Below are 17,663 nucleotides of genomic sequence, written 5' to 3'. Positions count from 1 at the left end.
CATCTTGTGAAAATTCCAGCCCTGTAGACTTGCAGTAACATTGACTAGCCCTCAATATTTCTAAGCACTCTGTATATATAATTATTTCTTTTCTATTCTCACCTCAAAATAAAATTCTTTAAAACTAAGCAAGGTAACTTCCAAAAATAAAAAAGACATGCTTTTATAGAATACCATTCTGTATAAAAAAGCAAACTGCAAACATTAATGAAACTCACCCAACAGGCAAAGGCTGAGGACTGCAGGTTTTTCAGAAACCATGCTGATGTCAATGTTATACCCTGTAAATAAGGAACTTTTTCACTGTCTTTGTTCACAACAACTCATCCATAAGGTAACAGTCTGGAAAACTGTGTCTGCTAGAAGATGCTACTTATTTTTTTCTAAGAGCTTTCTGTCCTTCGTAAATATCTCAGTCTAACAGTATCAGTTCAAAACACAATCAAAATGCAATAATTTCTTTCACTTCACTAAATTAGACAAAGTATACAGAACAAGAGCTGAAATATTTAAGCTTTGAACATGGATTCTGTGACACAGAAGTCTTCTTTACTGCATAAGGGAAGTACTAACAGTTTCAAGGGTAAGAAGTAGACTTGATGGTAAATCTAATTCAGGACCAAATTTGCCAAATTAATTATTTCACAACCTCCTTTCTACAACTACTCACATTCGAACAACACATAGCATTCATACATACTGTAAGCAAATGAAAAGACATATTTTCAATAAAATGTTACTTAGAAGATGGCATTTTCAGGGAGCAAAACAATGTTTGATATCAGAAAAACTGAAGACTGCTTTTTACTTTCTTTCAAGCAGTAGCTTTTAACATTAATTCATTTAGGAACAAAATACATTTCTTAGCCACATAGCATTTCCTAAATTCAGAACTACTTGGCAAATGGTCCTAACTTTGAGCAGATTTCATAACTAATGAAAGTTCATGAGATAAAACAATGAAAACCCCTTCGTTCTTCTCAATAGAACATATTTTCATTCATTAGCTAACTCAAGGAGTTCAGCAATTTCATACACAATCTCATTTTCTTCTATAAGCTCTAAGATCAAGCAGTAAGCTCAACCCTTACATCTTTTTTCAAATATTTTACACAAATACGAATTTTATAGTAAAAAAGTCCAGAGGCACTCATGGACTCTTCAGTATATTTTTGTGATACAAGGGTATGCTTCAAATGCACACAGTTAATACAAAAGGCCACATGCTACTTGTTTTGATACTAAAGTAATGTAAATTACTTCCCTTTTTCAGTTTCCAAGAGGGCATGAATTTTTAGAAGTTTATTCCATTAGAACAATGCTTGCTTGGTGTCCATACCTACACTCCATCTTGATGTAAATTACCTGACAATCACCGTGATCACACAAAAAGTTCCACCTTTGTTTTCCAAGAACGGGAATTTGAAATACATACTAAAAGTAAGTAATGAGAAAGCTTAGAAGCGTTTTACAATAAATGCACTTACTAGCTGTGCAAAACGAACAGTTGCAGCTCCCTTTGGTGGTAAGCCTTCACGAGCCATAAAACACAATCCCCCGGTCTGAAAGAAATAAAAGAATAAAAAAATACTGATATGATACTGATACACTTGTAAAAATCACTTTGCTTTTTCTGAACTTCAATACAATAACCATTCTTCTACTTACTAAAATGTTTGGGCTGTTGCAGTCACAAGACTTGCTTACTTGGATGAATGTCTTTTCACATCTTACACACCTATGGATCACAAACATGAAGAATGCACTTAAAACGTAGCTAAGTATGAGATTTAGTACTCAGTGACAGTTGATTACATAGTATGCCTGGGAACAGTGTCAGCAACTTCACTAGTTTGAACTGAAATTCAAAAGTTATTATTGATTTGTTTCTACTATCAGTGAAGTAGAAAATAAATCAAATAATTAATTATCAAAATAAGAATTCTGTTCTGCTTCCAATCCAAAGCATGCTTTTTAGTCACACAAAAGCAAGACAAAAAACCAAGCTGATGGCCTTTTAAGGACTTCAGTCCGCACAAAACACGGTGGGTTTGATATGGGTTGAGAATTTCCAATTCCCTGCCTTCAAAACTGTCATCCCAAAGATACAGTCTGTTCCTCAGCAATATTCCATTTGAATGGTAGCATGACACGTTCAAATTTATCATCACAAAAGGCAAAGAGCACCCACCTACTTCCTGATGCATCTGAGGCAGAGAATGACTGCTCACTTCCATTACAATGTAAGCACAATGCTTCATTAAGCAAAATGCCATCGATGCTTCTTTCCACTAAGTAGAAAAGAAAAGCAACTGTGATAAAATTGCCTGATGCAAAGTGTCACACAGGTTAAGGTAAGTGAAAAAATTCAGCATCTGTGCAGATCTAAAATAAATTCAAAGAGTTTATTTTGAAAAAATCAAGAGCAAAACTTGCAAATAACATCCACTATTAAATGCACATTCATGTATGTATGTGTGCACTGCTTGTAGCTCTGCACATGCAGTTTAGTTTTAATGAGTAATGCAACATTTCCTGTCTAGTTTGGCTGTTCCTCTGTTATTTATTCTGAGTCAAATTTCAAACAAAGGCCTCACTGCAAAGCAAAAATTCAAAACAACAAGTTTGCAAATTACTGGGGAAAAAAAATTAAATTTCATCTGAAATGATTCACGGAAATGTCACAATTTCCGAGTTTCAAAATGGCATCTTCCACCAACTGTATAATCTGGCAAGAGATTTCAAATCTAATTATTAAAAAAAAAAAATCCAAATCAAAGAGAATCAAAAAAATACAATACTAATGTTCTTCCTGCATGTCAAATTATGGATTCAGCTTTCCTCTCAGTATTTTACCATAAAGGCCTAGAAAACATTTTGTAACTCTCATAATGTTTAAGGTAGAAGACTGGTATTCACTGTTTTCCAGATTCCTAGGAAAATTAAAAATTATTGATCTGGAAAACAGTGATTCTCCAATATACCCTCTTGGAAATGTAACCAAAGTGGACATTTATAATACTTATTCAGAGAATTATAGGCATTCCATGTCTTTGAAAAAAAGGAAAAGTAGAGGTCACAAGAGCTTTTATGTTTTACACCAGTGATGTGACTTTGCTCTCAGGTCTGTACTATGCAATATAAGCAGAAATCCATTTAATACAAACACTAAAATTTTTTTTCTATCTACTGGAAATCATCTGCAACTACTAGAGAGCATCAAGTAAGAAGCACAGACATAGGGAAGCACAGGTATAGGGAAGCACATCTCAGAAAGCCACAGGTACAGGTGTCTCAGGGAGGCATGAAATGCACTGACACTAATGCACAGCCATTGCTTGACTTGCTCAGGCTGTTCTCTTCCACCGACTCACGTAGGTATAATTCCTTTACTGCTTTTTATACTTCAAAACACTGTAATATTTTTACAGTCTATATTGACATTGTTTTTATTCCAACTCCATCTGCTGCCAAGGAGCTTGAAGTATTCATTGAGCAATATTCATTTATGGAATGTTTGCATAATAGTTTTTATTGAAATGAGCAATGGTGAAGATTTATCCATCGTCTTTCAGAAATTACAATTAAGATCAAGAAGAATGTTGAATTTTTACATTAGATATGTAAACATATGCAAAATTTTCTTTCTTATTTAACGGAAAAGCATAACTTAGTAAACTCAAATATCTAAAACAAGTGCTATCATCTCATAATTGGCACATATTTTTTACCTAGTATTTCGTTATTGGGGCATTTACAATTTCCTTTCGAAGTCAGGCCTTTGGGGCAAGTAATACAATTCCACCCATCTTGAGTAACTCCGCTCTAAAATAAAACACAAAACTATCAGGATTTTCAAAAATATAGACATCACCCAGTATCTGTGAAAAATGCCTTATCCAGCCATTAGTTACTAGAAAATGTGTTCAGATAAAACATTGATAACATTCATGAAGCTTTTAAAGATTAAAAAAGGCTAAACAATCTGGCAAAAGTAGTTCCTATGCAGACACAGAAAAAAATGTTAAGATCTTCTGAACCTGTTAGCTTACACCCTTCAATAAAAATTCAAAGTGGAATGTTTAAAAAGAGATATAGAAGTCCTACACTGAATAAACATAATAATGCATACATAGACAATTACATATAAATATACAGAAGTAATGGAAATGGAGGAGTTCTAAGTGAAGCAGCTTATATAACTGCTTGGAATTTTGTACCTACCCAGACAGTTCACATCCACACTTATTATATACTACGAAGTAACTGCACAACAGATAAAAAACACTGAGGAAAATGAAGATAATTGCTTATCCTCAAGTGCTACTGCTGTTTCTCTCTTCCCCACTATCATCATTTTATCTTTGCAAAAGCCTTGGCAGTAGACCAAAGGCAAATGCCACCATTGCAGGAAAGAGGAAGAAACAGTAAAATATCACAACACAAAGGAATGTGTGCCAAAGTCTTTGTCTAACACAGCAAGAAGATGAGAAGAAAAGGGAAATTACCTACATTGCCCATTAGCCACTAAACACATAACTCAGGCAACTAAGCTGCTCCCCTGAGAGTTATTCTAGAGTTATTGAAGGGAAAGAAGTATTCAGGAAGGCTTCACCCTCAAAAGTTGGTTTGCTGGAAAAATACATTCCTTTGTTTACTACAGTGGGAAAAATCTGGTTAAGCCTGGTGTCTCTGGCTCAATGCTGTGATTATGACACAAAATTTAACTTAATTTGTCAAGGAAGGTTAAAAGAACTGACCAAACTATATTTATAATTAAAGTAACATCGCAGGAGCAGCTCATTTTGAAGTAAGAAGATGAAATATCAGGGATTATAAAGATACAGCCTAAATATTACAATAATAGTATTTATATAAGTAATCAGTTAAGATACCTATGAGCTGAAAAGCATCTTTAACACTGTACAGAGTTGTGCTGTCTGGGCAAGGACAAAGAAGAGAAGAAAAGCAGTGGAAGGAACTGAAACACTTTAAAAAATTCTTATTTTGTCTGTGGAGTCAAACTCGTAATGAAAAAATGCCTGCAAAATAACAGTAATAGACAATTCTAAGTTGAAAAAAATAATAGCTATAAGCACGGTCTTAAAAATTCCCAAGCAAAGACTATTATGTAAAAATATTTTAAATTAATGAAAAATAACTTGCAATCAGGATAAATTTTAAAATTAAAAAACCATAATGATTATGGTTTGTATGATTATGATTTGTATAATTATGATTAGTATTATATCATTATGGCAAACATGAAAAGTTCAATACTTACCATATTTTCTGGGCATTTTTCACAAGTAGCAGAGAACCCACCATTACTAGAAATCATCCTGTATCCTGGCTCACATACACAGGAACTACCTTAAAAAAACCAAAACAGATGCACTTTTAATCTATATAAAACTGACTGGTTGTAACAGAATACTAAGAACAACTGCTATTGTTCTCAAGAGATGAAGATGAGATAGACACATAAAAATACACGAGATGTGCACGAAAATCATCTTGCTTTTTAAAAAAACTTACCTTCAGTAGAGTGTTACAGTTTGCACACAGACGTTTGAGGAGAATGTTACAAGGCTGACTGATCTACCAGGGTGAAACAGGGACCTGGAGCTTGTATTTTGTGGCCTTTTTTAATTAAACCAAACTTTACCAGTTGGTCTGTAATAGATATAATCTCCCAATCTAAATCTTGCCACAGCCTTCCCTCTCTACAACACCAGCATTATATGTTTGTATACAGGTTTTATTTTTTCAATATGAAGTCAGTCCTAAAACCAAAATGTGTTCCTATGAAAAGGTTTTTCAAAATATAACTGTTGTATGGAAAGCTGTTTTAAACTCGAGGCTTTTAAAACTGTGCATGGGGATCAAGGTTTATATTGAATGGTTTTCAGTGAGTGAACAGAACACAGTTAACATTTTATATGAAATTAAACACTACTTTCATGGCACAGTACAATGCCCATCTGCTAGTGCTCAACAACTTTTTTTTAGGAACTTTTCCAGTCTCACTCTCATGAATTTCTCTCTGTACTTTTAAACACATACTACAAACCAAAATAGATTACATATACTGATAAACTCTTTTTATCATTTAAGCTTATTGAACTGTGCGGGTAAAAATAATGTCAAATTGTGTGAAAAGTTTTATAACCTTAAAGTACATTCTAATGAGACCAGTTGTACAGAAACATTTGTCAAAACGATCAACCATTTATACTTAATTCTAAAGAAGAAAAAGCCCAATTAGATTAGATCAATGTAAAGTTTGAGTTGCGACACTCACGGTGACAATACCTAGATTTTTAGGCATGTCACTTGAAAGCAGAATCCACAGTGATGAGCTAGCCAGGGAGTATATGGGCAATCAAAAGTGGAATTCAGTCAAGATGCGAAGTGCACCAGGTGGCACCTACCTACACTGCTCCAGACAGATCTGCAGGAAAAATAAACCCCTGACCTCTCCTTGGAATTTTCCTCTCCTTGAAGCCCTTGATTTAGAGGAAGATTCAGCCTAAAAGGGAGTTATGGATCTAGATACCCATGTCATCAGGAGATCTGAAATAAAATAATGTGTTTTTTTTCAGTAAGTGCACTATGGGATTACTCTTTAGGGTACCATGGTGGCGGTGGAAAAGGTGACCAGCTTTTATGCAGCAGTTGTGAACATAGCCATTCACATCACTGCTTCTGACTGAAGTACCAGTTCTGAAGAGAGATGCTGCTGGGTCTTAGTCTCAAATTTGTGTCTGTACAAACAACAGGGAACCCCCACTCTTGTTGGACTGTGTATTTATAAAAGATAAGACCCTTTAATACCTCCTTATGCCCTAAAGAAAGCAACCAACTATCTGTATTTTCCATTTAGTACTGTCCAGCTGCGCTGTATCTACTCCAAGTTCCCGCGTGGGACTCGGACGAGCATGGGCACAGCCTGAGGATCTCAAGACACTTGGTATCTCAGACCAATTCAGATTTTGACAATGAGTTTCAAGTTACGGAAGTGTTCGAGAACATAAATTCAGGGTCCTGTGTAGTTTTACAGATGAAAATGCAAATACCTATAATGTTTGAGGAAAAAAAGATTATTAAAAAAGGTGTACAGTCATTTCTCTGAGCTGTATCTCAGATACATCACAGCTGTGCTGGGGGCTCTTACGTCTTTGCGGGACCCTGGCCCTTTCGCGGCTTTCCCAGACGTGCCCGAGGGCTGCTGTTTTACCGCCACAGCCTGAGCCCCGACAGTGCATCTCCCGCTGCTTGCGAGCGGATTCAGCGCGGAGCCGCCCGAGTCCCGCCTGCCCCGAGGCGCCGGCGGCGCCGCCTCCCCCATCGCTCACCGCCGGCGCTCTGCCGCTGGTGGGCCCCGCAGGGCGCGCAGGCCAGGCGGGAGCTGTCGAAGTAGCGGTCGGCGCCGCAGTCGGCGGGGCGCTGGAGCGGGACGGAGAAGCCGCGGGCGGGAGGCAGCGCCGCCGACAGCGCCATGAGCAGCGCGGCAGCAGCGCTCCCGCGGCCCTGCGTCGCCATGGCCACCGCACGCCCCCCCGCGCACGCCGATTGGCCAGAGCCGCGCGGTACGGCGGGCGCCCAGGGCCCGTCGCCGCAGCACGCAAAGCGTCCGCTTTGCACAAGCCCGGGTTTATCTATGCGGTCTGCAGAGGGTTTTGTTCGTCTTGTGCGAGAGCGGGAGCAAGAACCGAGAGGACTCCGAGCCCCGTGCATGTTCCGGTAGCTCGTCTCTAGAACTGGTGCACAGTATATCATACAAATGTAAAACGTGTTTGTAATTTCTCCCCAGAACGGAAAGTTGTAACAAGGTGAAAACAGAGAATATGCTTAGAGCAATGGATGCACAACCAAAGTTACTCCCCTTTACCTTTTACACCTTTGTCAGCACACTTCTGTTCACATTCCACAGAATCACAGAATGTGTCAGGTTGGAAGGGAGCACAGTGGCTCATCTGGTCCAACCTCCCTCCTCAAGCAGGGCCCTCCCAGAGCACATGGCACAGGACTGGGACCAGACAGTTCTTGAATCAGTGAGCAACCTGTTCTTGAGCAGCCGCGCAGTAAAGTTCTTCATGCTCAGGTGGAAATTTCTGTGCATGTTTCTGCGTCTTGCCTCTTGTCCTATTCCCTCAGATGTTACCAAAACTTGGCAAGACACCGTGTCCTGGATTTTAATTACTTCTCATTGTCCCTCTCCTGCGTGCTAATTCCCTATTATGATTTTCGACATTAGCATGGTTTATTTATCACTGAATATATTTTGCTGGCTCAACAAATGTTTAAAAGTTGAGTTGATGTTTTCAAGTCAAAATACCTGTCTCCAGGCTCAAGTTAATGTAAATTTGACTGTGTAAAAATGTAACTTTTTACCGCTTGGTGTGCTTGATTTGTGGAAGCCTCCACCTTGTACCCTGCACAGAATAAACAATGTCTTTTTTCTAAACAAGACTCTGCCTGTGTTGAGAAAGCTCCTAAAATCGGCAACATTGCTAAGTGAATCTATCATAAATAGTACAGATTTTTTTTTTTCTATGTAAAATGGAGCAGACAAGTACTGATAAGCATAGGAAGACAGGGGAGAACAAGCAAAGACAGGGAAAGGCAGGTAGGATAAACATCAGGATAAAATACCTTGCTTGCACACCAAAGTACTCTGCCTCTGCCCTTCCCTTTCCTCCACCTTGAACCTTTCCTTCTCCTCTTCCATTCCTCCATCCCTGCCTTCCTTTCCTCTCACAACTCAAGACTTGAGCTAGCCCCGAGATGTGTCAGAAACCGTGTCTGTAGGTCCTGGAGGAGCAGCGCTGAGGGGCGCCTGAGGCTCGGCACGCGCCGGCACGAACGGGAACGAGCCTGAGGACAGCGCACAGCACGGCAGCGGCACTCGGCCACCGCGTGATCGACGTCTATATGCAGATCTATCATCGTACAGGTCTATCACTATACAAATCTATAATCATACAGATCTATTATTATACAGCTCCATCAGACCTACTTAGACAGGGAGCGCAGACGCACGTCCGGGGCAGAGAGCGCATGCGCACTACCTGCAGCGCCTCGCCCCTCGCCGACGGGGGCGCGCGGCCCGCGCAGGCGCGGCCGCACGGAGGGGGCGGGGTCGCGGCGTTGTGCGCTCCGCCCGGAGGGTGCGCGCGCAGGCCCGCGCTCGCGGGCCGGAAGCGCTCGCGCAGCGCAGCTTCTCCTCAGCGTTGGGGGGGGGGTAGTGGAGGCGGCGCCATCTTGGCGGAGCCGTGCCGGGAGCTGCGGGCCCCGTCCGAGCGGCGTGTCCGGTGGGTGCGTGGATGGATGGCGTGAGGGACAGAGCACGCGGGCGGCGCGGAGTTTGCCGGTTCTCAGTTGCCCGACCCCCGCGGAACCGCTGCGCGGCCGCTCCGTGTGCCCCGGCCCCCTCCTGTCCCTGGGCTTCCCACCCCCCTTTCCCGCTCCCGGTGCGTCCCTCAGCCCTGTCCCGGTGTCGGGCAGCAGACGGGCTTCTTCGTGGGGACGGAGCACCGGCGGCTCTGGCGGGCCGAAGCGCGTGTGGCGCGGGGCGGCCTCCCCTCGCCCCGTCCCCTCGCCCGTTCCCTGCCCTGCCGCCCGCGGCCGGGCCCTCCAGCAGCTCTGGTGCCGGCAGGGCCACTTGCTCGGAAGCGGTTCCGTGCTGCATTCGACCGTGTAGCGGGCCCAGCTGCAGAGCTCACTCACGTTTTCCCTCTGCACTGTGGAAACTGCTATTAGTAGCAGGCTGCTTCCTCTATTTAAGGCTTATTTTGAGGAACAGAGTAAGAAACCTTTCCCTGTTCCGCTGGTTATTCTATACTGCTCCAGTTTCGTAGTCGGGGTGTTTCTGTGGGTGTTCTTTCTAGCTTGCATACAGTCTGTGTAATCTTTCAGTGTTATGATAAAAATATTAGTCTAGTGCAGACTTAGTTTCCTACTGTGTTACAAGATGTGGATTACTTAAACGGTTTTAATGATGTTTGGGATTTCCCGAGGCCGTGGAAGAATAGGTATTGTACTGTTTTCTAGCCAATTTTGCTTATATATAAAATTTCATGAAACTGTATGTACTTCTGTGCTTTTAACTTGTGGCATGAAGTTGTCTGTTCTCCAAATCCCTGTTCTCTGAAGTCCTTGCTTAGTTAATGAATTACTCTTACTTTTCATGACAAGTCAACTTTTTTTGATTATGCACTTTAAATTGTTGGATGGCTTGTCTATGCTTTCTACCCATGCTTGATTGTTTATTATACAGTCAGTAAGAGCTGATTATTTGAACTTGTATTTGTTTGTGGACTTCTTAGAGATGACATTATGATCTGGAATCAGTGTGTCTGGTTTTCACCACTGAAGGTTGTGTATTGTATCCCTGGTGCATCGTGGAGAACTTGCTGTTTATCACCGAAGAATTATGGAGGAGAGCTGTTGTGAATGATGTTTAAAAATTGGGATAAGAAAACGGAGTTGTGAATCCAGAAGTACTACAGATTAAATACGTCATGAAGTAGCAGGGCAGCGGATTTGCTTTTTCAAGACACGAAGGTGCCGTATGAAAATTCTTCCCTTGAATTCTCCATGCTTTTTGGCACTGCCATTGCATCTGTTGAGAAGACACGTTGTAAAGTGTTCTGGGTCTGGCTGGGATGGAGTTAACGTTCTTCACAGCAGCCCATACAGTTCAGTTTGGATTTGTGGCTAAAAGAATGTTGACAACACATCGGTGTTTTGGCTGTGGCTGAACAGCACTTGCACAGTATCAAGGCTTTATCTATTTTCCCTACTCTGTTCCTCGAGTGAGTGTGCTCAGAGTAGGTGAGAAGCTGGGAGGGAATATGGCTGGGACAGCTGACCAAACTCATCAAAGCAATATTCTGTGACATGTAACGTCGTGCTTGGCAACAAAAACTGAGGTAGAGGAAGAAGTATTTTGTTTGATGGTTTTGGTTTCTTTGGGGGGATTTTTTTCTTGGCTCCCAAGGCAGTTATTTGGAGGAAGGCTGGACATCAGTCAGCTTGTGGGAGGTGGTGAGAGATTTCCTTTGTTTTGCATTTTTCGTTCCACTGATGAAACTGTCTCTATCTTGACCCACAAGTTTTCTTGACTTTGTTCTTTCCCATCCTGCTGATGGGGATGAGGAGTGAACAATCAGCTGTGTGGGTGCTTGGCTGCTGGCTGGGGTCGACTCACCACAAAAGTACAGAGAACAGATGGTCTTTAGTGAAGTTTCTAAATGGGCAGTTGTTTTCGGTTTGTTGTGCTTACAGAGTACTGGTGCAGAAGTGAGACACAGTCCATTAGTTACAGAATTTGGATTTTGGTCTTGTTTTGCTAAGTTCAGGTGGAGTGACAGTTATGGTTATTGACCGATAACTCGTCATCAGGATCTAGTGCTTTATAGAGCAAGGTTTGTAGGGGAGTGTTCTCAAATGATCAGAGTGTTGGGCTGTTGTGTTTGTTTTAAAGGGATGCAGTAATCTGCTACAGAGGCTTGTGTTTGTTCTGAGAATATTGTGCTATTTATTGTGTGATGTTAGAAAATGTTGAAAATCAGGGTATGTTTAAGTCAGTGTTTTCAAGCTTTTCTTGTTCTTATGTTTGAAAGGCAGTAATGATATAAGGAAAATACTGAAGTTGGCTTTGTAAATTCAGGTACTTTCTGAAGTTTCTCCTTGTTGGATATTTTTGCTCTTTCATTTGATGGTCTTCACTGTGTATGTTAAGTGCCGTGCTGGACTGGTCAGTAGCATACTCTTGTTGTGAACTTTGAAACCAGGTGGATTTGAGAAGAATGGACATGTCCTGTAATCCTGAGATGGACCTAAGCAACTTTGAAGAGCTCAGTTGAGAACTGTTCCCTCGATACACTGTCAGTCTGTTTCATTGCAACAGTTCAGTGGCACAATTGATGACCAAGTAATCTCATCGTATTTTCATCGTTTCCAGAAGTCAACTTAAATTTTGAATTTCTTTTGCTTCTAAAATGGAAACAGAAAGATGCAGTGCATGGCATCTTGGAACATGGAAGGAATTCTTCACATGGGTTTATAACATACTTGGTTTTAGTATTAGCCACTGCTATGGATGGGCTGCAGCAGTGTAGCACAGTGTGTAAAGCAAAGTACAGGTATCAGCCATTAATTATGTTTCGTTTTCTTTCCACAGTTAAGTTGATTTTACAGAATTTATCAGGTCTCCAAAGCAGAAACAGGTAAGCTGCCAAAAGCTTAACACTTCTCACTGAGTATTGTGACAAGATCATACACAGCCTTTTTTCCTCACAGACTTGTGGCTGGCAAGTAGGATATGCTTGTGGCCGCTGCAGTTAATACCCTGACTACGTCAAAGAGACAACATTTTTGAATGCTGAGAAAACATACATTATTGAACAGAACTGATCATTGGGTAGCGGAAGTTGTCAAAGCAGTAAAGTCATCACTCTTTCTGAATTACTTCATTTTCCAGTGACATAGTTACTCTTTTTCCTTTGTCCTTTTATCAGCTAGTGTCCTGTTCAAAAGTAAACTGGATTTCTTTTGTTCCTTAGGACTGGGCAGAGATCGCTGGCATGTAGTAACTATGCCGTGAAAGACTTGAGGTGTTCTTTAGGTATTGTGGATGGTGCGGAGTGACTTAGGTTGATTTTGTTGCCCTTAGGGCAGGGAATAGTGATAGATTTGTGCACGTGTGCTGGTGGAGTAGCTAATTGTTCTGACTAATCAACGTTCAGTGAATTGTGTTTTAATCTTGTTCTTGTGAACTTGTGGGTTTTTTGATACTTTCTCTCTTGATGAGACAAGGGCATTCATTAAAAAGGCTCTAGCTTCTTAAGTGATAAGATACTGTAATAGCTGAGTACTAAAGACGTGCTATCATGTGTACCTTTTTGTCTGCAGGTGATTTTTGCTGTGGGTTGAGCTCAGCATGGCTGTAGTCATCCGTTTACAGGGGCTTCCTGTTGTTGCGGGTCCTCCAGATATTCGTCGTTTCTTCTTGGGATTGAATATTCCTGATGGAGGTGTGCATATTATTGGAGGAGAGATTGGGGAGGCTTTTATTATATTTGCAACAGATGAAGATGCACGGCGTGCCATGAGCTGTTCGGGAGGGTTTATCAAGGACTCGCGCATAGAGCTCTTTCTCAGCAGCAAGGCAGAGATGCAGAATACCATAGAAATGAGCCGGAAACGATTTGACCGTGGGGGACGAGAAACTATGTCTGGCTCTAGAAGAACAGGTACTAATGGTTCTAGTACATCAAGTGTTGGAGATATACCACATTTAGTTACAGCTTCTCCAAAAGGAATAAGAAAACCTAGTTACGGACCACCAAGTCGCCTGGAGGCTGGTTTCCATACCAACGGCACAAGATACGGTGATATGGGTATACCTAAGTCAAACTACCAGTTAAGAAAGGATTCTCACCCATTTAACCCAGATGATCGTTACCTATTTCTACGTGGTATACCTTACTCTGCAACGGAAGTTGAAGTACGTGCTTTCCTTTCGGGGATACGTGTGGATGGGGTGATTCTGATAAAGCACCGCAATGGTTTAAACAATGGTGATTGCTTGGTAAAATGTGCTACACCTGGTGATGCCTTAGAAGGACTTAAGCGTCATAGACAATACATGGATCAGAGGTTTATAGAAATTAGTCCAACTACAGAGGAACGGTGGATTGAATGTGGTGGGAGGATAGACATGCCAGATGAAATGGATCACTTTTTGTGCGAAGACCATTCTCCAAAAAGTTCAGGCTACATGCATTCAAGGAAGCATTCTCGTTCAAGGTCACCAAGGAGACAAAGAACACATTCTCGTTCATCTCCCAGCCAGGAATATTACATACACTTAAGAAATCTATCTTTTAATGTGGAGAAGAGAGATTTGAGAGATTTTTTTCCTGATCTGGATATACACAGCAAACAGATCAAGATTCTAACAGATAAGCATCAGAAAAGGACTAGAGATGCCTTTGTAGTGTTAAGGAGTGAGAGAGAATATCAGGCTGCTTTGGAATGTCATAGAAAGGTTCTTCTCAATCGTCCTGTGTACATTTTCCCAATTTCAAGAAAGTCAATGTTGAAAATAATTGACTCTTGTGAGAGGAAAAGATCACCGGACAGAGATCATTTTGGACAGGCCATATCAGAAAAGAGTTACCGGGAAGGTCATTCCAGCCCTAAGACGTGTGTTTATGTAAGGAATTTTCCATTTGATGTGTCAAAAATTGAAGTGCAAAAGTTCTTTGCAAGATTTGATATTGATGAAGATGATATCTACTTGCTCTATGATGAAAAAGGAGTTGGACTGGGAGAAGCACTAGTGAAATTTAAATCTGAAGAACAAGCCATGAAAGCAGAAAATTTAAATCGTCAGACATTTCTGGGAACAGAAGTATTAATAAGACTTATATCTCAAGACCAGATGCAGAAATTTGGTGTAGCAGCACCATTATCTGCACCAAATGAAATGCACGGTCGTTCACATCTGTATGATAGAGGTGACCTCTCCCGTCCAGTTGGTTCACCATCTGGGCCACCACAAGGGCCACCCATGCATTCGTTTGGTCCCCCTGGGAACTTTAGGCATCATTCTGAATTTAGAAATCCTCCTGAGGACTTCATGTGCCCTCCTAAGAATTTTAGGGGTCCACCACCCCTCATGGATTTTGGTGGTGACAATGAACCTTTTGGCAGAATGGAGTTTGGGAATAATAAAATGGGAAATTTTCCTGAAGGAAGATTTATGCCAGATCCAAATTTCAGTGGTGGTTCTGAGCGTGTTGTTCCTATTCTATTGAAAAATTTACCTTTTAAAGCTACTCCTAATGAGATTCTGGATTTTTTCTATGGCTACAGAGTGATACCGGAGTCAGTTTCTGTGCAGTACAATGAACAAGGATTACCTTCTGGTGATGCCATCGTTGCTATGACAAACTATGAGGAAGCTATGGCTGCTATTAATGAACTGAATGATAGGCCCATTGGTCCACGGAAAGTTAAGTTGAGTTTGTTGTAAAGGAGGACAAGATGCTCTAATAACACATTCTAGGTTTGACAGTATTGACAGTTATTTTAACTTCTTATTACTGGAAAATGCAAAAGAAACAGTTTCCATCAATAGTTGTAAATAATACGCAGTTCAGTTGTTTAGCTCTTGGTTGAAATATCTGTAGGATACTGAATGTCATACATCAAGGTGTAAAGGGATGGAGCTGTATTGCTTTGGGTTTTTTTTTTGGTTTTTTCTTGGTTTTTTTTTTTAAGATTAATTCCAGTTTTGTGTCTTTGCATCAAATGAAAACTAAGTGCTGGTTGACTGACCACACAAACGGTTCAAATAGAAGATTTTCAGTGCTATCTGCATTAGTAAACGACAGTTCTTACTGATGTTAGCTTAATAAAATTTTAAAAATTACTGAGGATTTTTTTTGGTTGTTTCCTTTTGTGTAAACTCTTCAGGTTTTATTCGGTTTCATGTGTTTGCAGGCATTCCTGTTAAAGAGCTTCCTGTTCTCATTAGCTGGCTTTGCAACTTTTTTAAAATAAAAAGGAAATTGCCATTTAAATGTGTGTCTTATATTTAAAACTTGTATACTTAATGATCTCAACTATTATGCTCAGCAGATCTGGGTCCTGGTGAGAATGATGGTGGCTGCTTCCTCTGGGAAGAGTGAACTGGTAGTTTGTCAACACAGCAAAGGATGGGTAGTTTACAGAGATTGCAGAGGCTGTATTAATCAGTTAGGCTTTTTTCTTGTTCTCTGTAGTACCTTGAGGCAGAAGATGAATGCTGGAATCAGATCAAGAATTCTGACTTCAGTGGTCTTTGTTTTATCTTCACATGCTGCATAATATGAATACTAACTTGCTAATGATGTCTGGATGCATTCCAGGTCAATCTCTGATTAGTTTTAAGTAACATCTGTCACTGGCAACCAAGCTGACAGCCAACTATGTTATTTTCTTACGTAATAAATGCTTGTGTCAGCATTTAGAACGGGTTGTTTTCATTGGTTTTGTACCAGCATATTTAAATTTTAGGAAGAAAAAAAAGGTAGTTTGGAAAAGCTGTGTCTTCAAAATTTAGGCTTAGTAGGAAGCTTCCATTGTGTGGGTGAGGAGTTTCCTTGACATTGCAACTGTGCAAGATAGTATCTGTAGTATTAAAGAATTAAGTCTCAGTCCCCTCAAACAAAGTTGCAACTTGGCAGTGAAAACTTTTAATCTTTGCTTGGGCAATTCCAAAAAATTCTAAATTCATGGAGAAGTCTCTATTCCAATCCCCTCATCAAAGCAGTTTAAGTTAGAATGGGCTACTCAAGGCCTTGTCCATTGCATCTTTAATAGCTTTAAGGCTAGAGCTGTCTGGGCAGCCTTTCCAGTGAATGATCTCCCCTCACTGGTGGGTCAAATCTTAATTACTTTATGTAAAGTCATCAATATGAATGCAAGCAAGACTTCCATGCCAACTGTTTGGTACAAGCAAACAAAATGAGTGGAATTTTTTGTTCTGTAATTTTCAGAAGGTTAGTGTAGCTTTATTTCTTCTGCATATTATTTGTTCTGTGTTTTAAGTGTCAGGAAAAAAGCTTTTTGAATGATAATGCAAGGTCTGTATATGTAGAGTCCTCTGAGCAAAGAAATGTAATGGCAAAGTTTTCAAATTCTGAACACGTGGCATACTGGTTTTTGCTCTCCAGTAGGAATTAGCTTCAGAATCATACAGTTTTGAATCCTCTGAACTTAAAAGGAATTAAAACCCAACAATTTTGTGCTTTATTAAATAGCTACTGTAAAAGAGATGAAGAAGCCAGAAGATGTTGCAGGGAAAATAAAGACATGAGAATCCTCAAACTTCACATACGTTATCATCATGTTGAAAACTTCATTGTGACTGTTTTTGTAAGCTAGTATCTTTACTACTAAGGTGAGTTGAAAATGTGGATACAACTAACTTCTCCAGTTAAACATTTTTGATGATATGTTGATTTTAAAGCTCTTCTAGCTACAACACAACAGGAGATTTCAAACTTGCAGGGTGGAAAGGTAAGGGTGTTTAGTAGGTTGTTTTGCCAATAAAGTGAGATTTTCTTTTAGAAAAACCATTGTCTGTTCTCAGAAAAGGTTAAGAGTAATTGCTGATAAGATAGCATTAGTTTTTGGGATGGTAAACATTTTTTCCCCCTTAGTGAACCATATAAAAAGTATCATAAAGCTTGTAATAGCAGAGGTCATAATTAAGGCATTTAAAAATGGTCTTCTGTTTGCCCTGTAGCTGATTTGTATTTCATTTAAAGCCAGATTAGAGTTTATGAATACTTTAGGTTAATCTGAAATGTTTGATTGGTAGGCCAAAAAAAATTATTTTTTCAAGGTCTATACAGAGAAGAGCTGTACCCTGAAGTATGTACAGATGCACTGAAGCATAGGAAAATTGGGAGGGGATGCCAGTACATCAGTTAAATAATACGGTTAATAGAACTGTTGATTCTTAGTTTACAGCTGTTACCTGGTTGCTGTTTTGGGTCTATGTGTGTCCATCTCTCTCTGTTCCCCCTGCCTCTCTAGACTGGGCATTATATTCTGCTTCTGCCTGAATAGGTGGTACAGGTGCATGGTGTGGTGACAGC

The 17,663-nt window shown here is 40.4% G+C and overlaps 2 protein-coding genes across 4 annotated transcripts in view; one reads left to right on the top strand and one right to left on the bottom strand.

The window, feature by feature from the left end:
* TMEM67 (transmembrane protein 67) overlaps positions 1–7,545 on the bottom strand; it is a gene marked incomplete at its 5' end in the record, with an annotated part of 29,605 nt that extends 22,060 nt beyond the window's left edge. Inside the window, 7 exons of the mRNA XM_082297418.1 lie at positions 219–281; positions 1,488–1,562; positions 1,669–1,738; positions 2,192–2,291; positions 3,732–3,825; positions 5,285–5,373; positions 7,359–7,545. Of these exons, the coding sequence (XP_082153544.1) occupies positions 219–281; positions 1,488–1,562; positions 1,669–1,738; positions 2,192–2,291; positions 3,732–3,825; positions 5,285–5,373; positions 7,359–7,545 (678 nt within the window). The remainder of the gene's footprint in view (positions 1–218; positions 282–1,487; positions 1,563–1,668; positions 1,739–2,191; positions 2,292–3,731; positions 3,826–5,284; positions 5,374–7,358) is intronic.
* Positions 7,546–9,212: 1,667 nt separating this feature from the next.
* On the top strand, positions 9,213–15,710 carry RBM12B (RNA binding motif protein 12B). Of its 3 annotated transcripts, XM_082280446.1 has the most exons (3): positions 9,213–9,317; positions 12,191–12,236; positions 12,922–15,710. In XM_082280446.1, the coding sequence occupies exon 3, from the start codon at positions 12,950–12,952 to the stop codon at positions 15,047–15,049; it is 2,100 nt and encodes a 699-aa protein (XP_082136572.1). In that variant the 5' UTR covers positions 9,213–9,317; positions 12,191–12,236; positions 12,922–12,949; the 3' UTR covers positions 15,050–15,710. The 3 variants fall into 3 exon arrangements, with proteins under 3 accessions (XP_082136572.1, XP_082136570.1, XP_082136571.1); XM_082280444.1 differs by having other exon boundaries at positions 9,233–10,569; positions 12,191–15,710; XM_082280445.1 differs by lacking the exon at positions 12,191–12,236 and having other exon boundaries at positions 9,233–10,937.
* Positions 15,711–17,663: the final 1,953 nt, after the last annotated feature.

Source organism: Coloeus monedula (genome assembly GCF_965178545.1).
Source record: "Coloeus monedula genome assembly, chromosome: 1".
NCBI classification, from domain to species: Eukaryota; Metazoa; Chordata; class Aves; order Passeriformes; family Corvidae; genus Coloeus; species Coloeus monedula.
The sequence above is the reverse complement of the archived record's forward strand: the minus strand, read 5'-3'. Positions and strand labels throughout refer to the sequence as shown.